General features: G+C 38.3%; 1 protein-coding gene across 7 annotated transcripts in view; it reads right to left on the bottom strand.

Annotated features, from left to right (window-relative positions):
• The window catches only part of usp54b (ubiquitin specific peptidase 54b), a 127,458-nt gene that overhangs the window by 16,312 nt on the left and 104,328 nt on the right, over positions 1 to 6,818 (bottom strand). For all 7 annotated transcript variants that reach the window (XM_016499915.1, XM_016499919.1, XM_016499912.1 and 4 more), the window contains 3 exons: positions 5,882 to 6,009; positions 5,595 to 5,753; positions 3,390 to 3,509 (listed from right to left, as the gene is read on the bottom strand). In XM_016499915.1, the coding sequence (XP_016355401.1) occupies positions 3,390 to 3,509; positions 5,595 to 5,753; positions 5,882 to 6,009 (407 nt within the window). The remainder of the gene's footprint in view (positions 1 to 3,389; positions 3,510 to 5,594; positions 5,754 to 5,881; positions 6,010 to 6,818) is intronic.

Raw genomic sequence — 6,818 nt, 5'->3', positions numbered from 1 at the left:
TGTTTTGTTTTGATCTCTCCGCTGCGTTTCCGCGTGCGTCACTTCTGAGCGGCGCATGCGCAAAGCCCACCTCATACGTCATTCCCCCGGAACTGCTTCGTTTACAACAGTGTGAGTGTAAGCTAGATTAAAGTGATTATTACATTTTGAATATGGATATTTTTCATACAAAAACGCATCGATTCGCTACAGGAGCCCTTTGTTCACCCCCGGAGCCGTGTGAGACACTTTTTTTATGGATGGGCACCTTTTATTCCACTTCTTTTGGACTCATGCACTGCAACACCCGCTGAGTGGCATTCAACAGCTTGAAAGATCAAAAACAATTTTTAATATAACTCCGACTGGATTCGTCTGAAAGAAGAAAGTCATATACACCTAGGATGCCTTGGGGGTGAGTAATTTATGGGCTAATTTTCATTTTTGGGTGAACTAACCCTTTAAACAATCAATAATAATAATAATAATAATAATAATAATTTAGTTTTTAATATATATTGTTTATTATTTTAACACACATATATATATATATATTTCATTGTATATTCTTTTTTATATTTACTTTACAAATAGGTGCATGACACCCCTGAGTTCAATCATTTTCATGTTGCCTTTTTAAAAACACATCACCTGCTGTTGTGCAGTATTTTGCTTACTGAACAAACCCATTCACAATGAGTGACATAAACAGAGTTCAGATAGATCATAATATGGAGAAGCACTGGGCTGCCCTGCTGAACGACAAGAGAGAAACCAACGACTGTGATTGAGCTTTTAAGTCCTCGTTCGCAATGTGTACTAAACAACATGTTGAGATCCATCACACTGATTAACTGTCAATTGCATCCCAAAATGAGTTCGCATTAGGAAACAGTTGATTTGGTTGCTCTCCTGTCTGGGGCTGTTACATGGAAAACGCATGGGAGGTTAGTGTTGCCATGGTTCCCTTGAACCTGTTTCGTTTAAGTCTGGTTTAGCATTAATTCTGCCTATCACAAAAATGCTATTTTCAGAACATTTACTGCTGTCAACACCAGCTGCGGCTGAGCTAGCTTTAACTGCAGATGACGTGCATTGCTTTCAATGGGTTAAAAAGGAGCTGACAGCATTTTGGGAGATGCAAAGGGGCAAAGTTTTAGGACAGCACACCACAGACTGAAGACACAGGAAGCAGGAGCAACAGCCAAGACAGACACACAAACGTAGACACACACAAAACCAATGATGGATTGCAGGGTTGTGGCAGGCGTTGCTTTCATTTGGCCAGAGGAACAGGAAACTATTCTTCTATATAGTGAAGGCATGACCTTATAGGCTGCCACTGGAACTTAGAGGCCTGTATGTGCGTTGGGCCAAATCGAATCTGTCTCGACGAGACAGTGAAAGGTCTGCGGGGATCTGAAGAGTGGAAATATTTACAAAAGCTGTCTTCCCTTTACATATATTAGTGCTGCGCCTCACATATACAGACATGCACACACATATACACGCATACCGTGAGCAAAGCGAGACAGAGATGGAGGGTTTGCCGACCTGGATAGGTATAAATAGCTTTGTGGAGAGTTTTGCATGGCTGAAATTGTTCTCCGCTCATTAATCATTCAAGTAGGTATGCCAGCGTTTCGGACAAAAATGCTGTTGTTACAGGTAAGCATGAGATACACAGCCACCTTTTTTGTTTTAATTTGGAGAGTGCTGAGAGATTTAGACAGGATTGCGCGGCAGTATCCTCACACGACGGCTCAGCACAATCACAATCCAATCCTTCCACCAAAAGGGATTTATAGAGGTTGGGAATGTTATGATGGTGAATCCAGGATGGATTTAAGTTTGCGTGTGGCTGTGGGTGAGGCCCATTCAAATGGTGTTCCAAATGGAGGGCTCACACACAGAACAAAATGTTTAAAAAAAAAAAAGGATTAAAATTGTTCCAGCCTCTGTCTGGCACAGATCAGGGCTCTCAAATGGCCAAAGCCAAGTGCTTTTCAATAGCACGCCACTATCAGCGGTATTAACAATCAACAGGCAGAGCCACATGCCCAGTCATCCAATCAGATTGTGAAAATCTGTGCAAATGGTGACTCTGATCACAGCACTAAGTGAACAGAAACAGGGATGCACGGAATATTACATTCAAATAAAGAAATATAAACAGTAAAAATAAAATTATTAAAATAAAAAGTAAACAATAAAAAATAAATAAAATACATTAAAATAAGCTCAATATTATTTCCATGTTATCAATACCTCAAATTTCATACTATTTTGTCTAAATCATTAAAAAAAAAAAAAAAAACACTAGGTACTAAATTAAAGCTTTAAATGCTAAGTTAATTTAGGCATCAAAACATTGAAATATACAGTATAAAATGGATATTTATTTTGAGATTTGTTAAAGATTACAATTAGCAGTGTTAATAATTCATTAGTGTTTTTAAATGACAAAACCTAGTGAAAAATAAATATACTAAAATGTATTTGAAATACATTTACGTATTTTATTCTAAGTATACTACAAATACAGTACATTTACATATTTATGTACTTAATAAAAAAACCTGCAATTTTACTTTTAGTATACTGCACTGGTATAATTAAAGTCTGCTTTCATTTTAAATTTTGTGCTTAATGCACTTCAGTTGTGCAGAAGTAGTTCTGAAGTTCAACTGAAGATATACTTTGATTGTGCTAAAGTGGAACTACTGCAAGTATACTTAAGGTACACTTTAAATATCTTAAAATATCTATTTAAAGTGCTAAAGATCATACAATCCTCATCCATAGTATCATTAAAACACATTTTAGGCTTAATATTAAGAAATGTGCATTGTGCACAAGTAGTACTTCAAATAAAGTTTAATTATACTTTTTATATCAACAAGTCTTGAGCGATATGCCAGTAAATAATAGATTTGAACTATACTTAGTATGAAATAAATGTATTTTAAATATATTACTTTTTTACTAGGGATGATATGCAAAAATTCTGAAATAAGTGAAAATAGCAAGCACAGAAAAATATCCAATTTCTATTGAAAAATAAAAAAATCTCTAATATCAACAAATAACCAATGTAGTACTGATATACTGTGCATCCCTAGACAAAACAAAGACAGGATAATGAAAAATAATATGCCACGCACATAAACAGAGAATAGCACACAGAAAGACAAATAGAAGCAAACACACACAGGGTGCTGCAGGAAGGGAAGGCAGTGTTGGGGTATTACTGGTGGGTTTGTGTCATGTTGCGAGGACATGAATGTTTTTGGGAGCTGCATTCTTACCAAATAAACCTAGAAAGTGCATATATTGGGTAAGTGACGGTTACCCGAGTGGAGAGTGGAGGAGTTGGGCGTAGCAAGCAGAGGCAGGTTAGAATTACTTACACACAGCATGGTGGGAGAGCGCCAGGGCTGTAGCTGTATCCCCAGCTTGCTCCAGGCGCAGTGACTGCTCTAAGAGAGAGTCAGCCTCCGCCAGGCAGTGCTCAAAACTGCCCCCCTTCCCTGCAATTAACACACCAAGGCCAGGCTTCTGAGAACACGCTCATACACGCACAAACACTGCTCACAGGAGCCCGTGTGTTCCCGGGAACACGCCACTCACAACGTTTACACGGCTTACCAGGAATGGAGACGTCCACTGACACACAAGCACACACAGTCTGATGACTGCCACCAACACAACTCAAACACAATTTGACATGTTTGTAAACACATCATGCACGCTGACTAGGGAGAACTCTGATTCAAGATTAAAATGTAAGATTTGAGTGTATAGGCGTGTTTTTGATGCTATGGCTCCCATCTACAATAGTTATATTATAATTCATGGTGTTACAATGATATTTAAATTCTTTTTATTTTTTAAAGATCATGAGACATTGCATTAGAGTTGAGAAGACAGGAAAGAGTAAACTTTTACTTCCAAACTATCCCTGCTGGAGAAAAAGGTTTGAACCAGCCTAAATAGGTTTGCTGGCCTTTGCTGGTTTAAACTGGTTTGCTGGTCTCCCAGTATATGGCCAAGTTGGTGCTAAGTTGGTTTAGCTGATCGGTCGGCCTGATCAGGTCAAAAGTATGTAAACTACCACCCCAGGAGCATTAAAGGGATAATTCACCCAAAAATGAAAATTACACAATGATTTATTTACTCACCCTCAAGCCGTCCTGGGTGTATATGACTTTCTTCTTTCAGACAAATACAATCAGTGTTAGGTTAAAAATTTTTATTATCCTGGCTTTCTTCCAAGCTTTATAATGGCAGTGAATGGGGTTCAAGGTTTTGAAGCCCAAAAAGTACATCCATCCATTATAAAAAGTAGTCCACACAGCTCCAGGGGGGTTAATAAAAGCCTTCTGAAGCGAAGCGAGGCATTTGTGTCAGAAAAATATCCATATTTAAAACTTTATAAACCGCAATCTCTAGCTTCTGCTAACTGTCGTACTCGCGTTTATGAGAGAGTGATATTCCAGCGGATGACGTAGGACGTAGGCGTAGCGTAAGCTCCGGTGAGAAGTGACAAACGCAGAGGCACAGAGGAAAGAGCAAAACAAAACACCGGTCACGAATGAAGGATTTCGATATAAGCCAAGAGGACACTGGTTTTCCTTTGCTGTAAATAAAACTTGGCTCTCGTGAGACTAGCATATTCTCACCGGAGCTTACGTTATGCCTACATCATCCACTGGAATGCCACTCTCTCATGTACGCGCGTACGACAGTTAGCGGAAGCCAGAGATTACACTTTATAAAGTTTTAAATATGGATATTTGTCTTACACAAACACATCAAATCACTTCGGAAGGCCTTCATTAACCCCCCAGAGCTGTTTGGAGCACCTTTTTATGATGGATGGATGTACTTTTTTGGGCTTCAAAATCTTCACCCCATTCACTGCCATTATAAAGCTTGAAAGAGCCAGGACATTTTTTTTATATAACTCTGATTGTATTCGTCTGAAAGAATAAAGTCATATACACCTAGGATGGCTTGAGAGTAATTCATGGGGTAATTTTCATTTTTGGGTAAACTATCCCTTTAAATCAGACCAGCCTAAACAGCATAGAAAGCCATCAGAAAAAAAGCTATTCAAAAATCTCTAATATCAACCGATAACCAATATGGTACCGATAAATTGTGCATCCCTAAAAACAAACCTGAAGTCATCTGCTGGTCTTAGCTGGTCTTAAACTGGTTTGTTGATTTTAAATTGGTCTAGCTGATCTTCCAGCATGGCCAAGCTGGTGTTAATTTGGTTTAGCTGGTCGGTGAAAACTGGACAAAACCACCTTAGACCCATTAAATCAGACCGATCTAAACAGTATAGCCAGCCATAAAAACAAAACAAAAAAATGTAAAAATGTCTAACTTCACTAGATGATCTATATGGTATTGATTCATTGTACATCCCTAGAAAGCCATCAAAACATATCAGCCTAACCAGATTAGCAAGGCTCAGAAACCAGCTAACCACTTTAGGCTGGTTTAAGCTGGTTTTTGTAGAAGGGATTAGAAGGGATTTTCTCTTTAAACACAAATTCTAGCTCCTTTCATTTGGTTTCTGCTGTTTGGCCCTGTGTGGCATTTACCCTGGTGCTGAAGTTCGTCCAGGTCCATGAACTTGCTGGGTCTGGGGTTGAAGCCCTGCGCTGCTTCTCTCTCCTTCTCCTTTTTCCTCTGGAGCTCCTGCTGCCTGGCCCTGCGAGCAACTTCCTCTTGCAATTCATCCAGCTCGCTGCGCCCCTCTCCTATACATACACAAAGACATAAATAAGTAATAGTAATACTCATATCCTAGTTATACACTTGAAATGAACACCTTGTCCTGTAGCAATAGTGGGTTAATGCACATAGGCAAAGACCGGTGGTGACTCACCCAAACTCAGTGGACTGCTGCTCCAGGTGGGTGATTTGAGGTCTTGCAGGATGGCACTGCTGCTTTTGGACTTGGGCACTGTGCGCCAGGAGGGCCCAGAAGTCACCGGTCTCTTACTGCCGCTGTCCCTGAGGCGGGGAAGAGCATATGTCATTCACTCAGTCATCATGAGAGTGATTCTCAATGTCTCTGTGGTAAATTTGTCTGCGCATACTACAACTTTAAGGCTTATGGTACAAGCCAGGACAGATATTTATGATATATTCAATACAGTTTTGTTGGCATTTTACAATTAACCAACACTGTGAATATTAACACCATCAGAAACAATCTATGATAGATTTGTTGTATAGTCATACAGTATATGAAGCAGGTCTGGGTGATGCTTGCTTATTTCTGCTTCATATTTCATACATTATTTATAGAAATATAGTGTTGAAAATATCAAACATGATGCAGCAGGTATTTGAGGTATATTATTCATCAACGTAATGCATTTCATGACACATTATGCCCACCAAAAAAAAGTTAATCAAATCATTAAATTAAAATAATTTAAAACTGAAATATAATTTGATTAAGATGCATTTGTAGCAGGAACTGATATATAAATATACAAACAGTCTGGTCTATCATTTTTTAGAAATATAATCGATTTTCATTTCTTACTGCCATCATTTTACACTATTGTTCAGTAATTTTTTGAAATGTATTTTAAAAGAAGTCTCTCACCAAGGCTGCATTTACTATTTGTTCAAAAACAAATTAAAAACTGTAATATTGTGAAATATTATTAAATTAAAATATTTTAAATTGTGATTTAAAATTTAGTCAAGTTAGTTTTGCTTTAAATACAGTGTGATTTTTGGTAATCGAGATCTGGCAGCAACAACACATTTTTCTGCTTGGACGAGCAATTCGCGGACAGTATTTCTTG

This window comes from Sinocyclocheilus anshuiensis, unplaced genomic scaffold (assembly GCF_001515605.1).
Source record: "Sinocyclocheilus anshuiensis isolate Anshui unplaced genomic scaffold, SAMN03320099.WGS_v1.1 scaffold230, whole genome shotgun sequence".
Classification (NCBI taxonomy): Eukaryota; Metazoa; Chordata; class Actinopteri; order Cypriniformes; family Cyprinidae; genus Sinocyclocheilus; species Sinocyclocheilus anshuiensis.
Note: the sequence above shows the minus strand (reverse complement) of the source record. Positions and strands in the feature narration are given on the sequence as shown.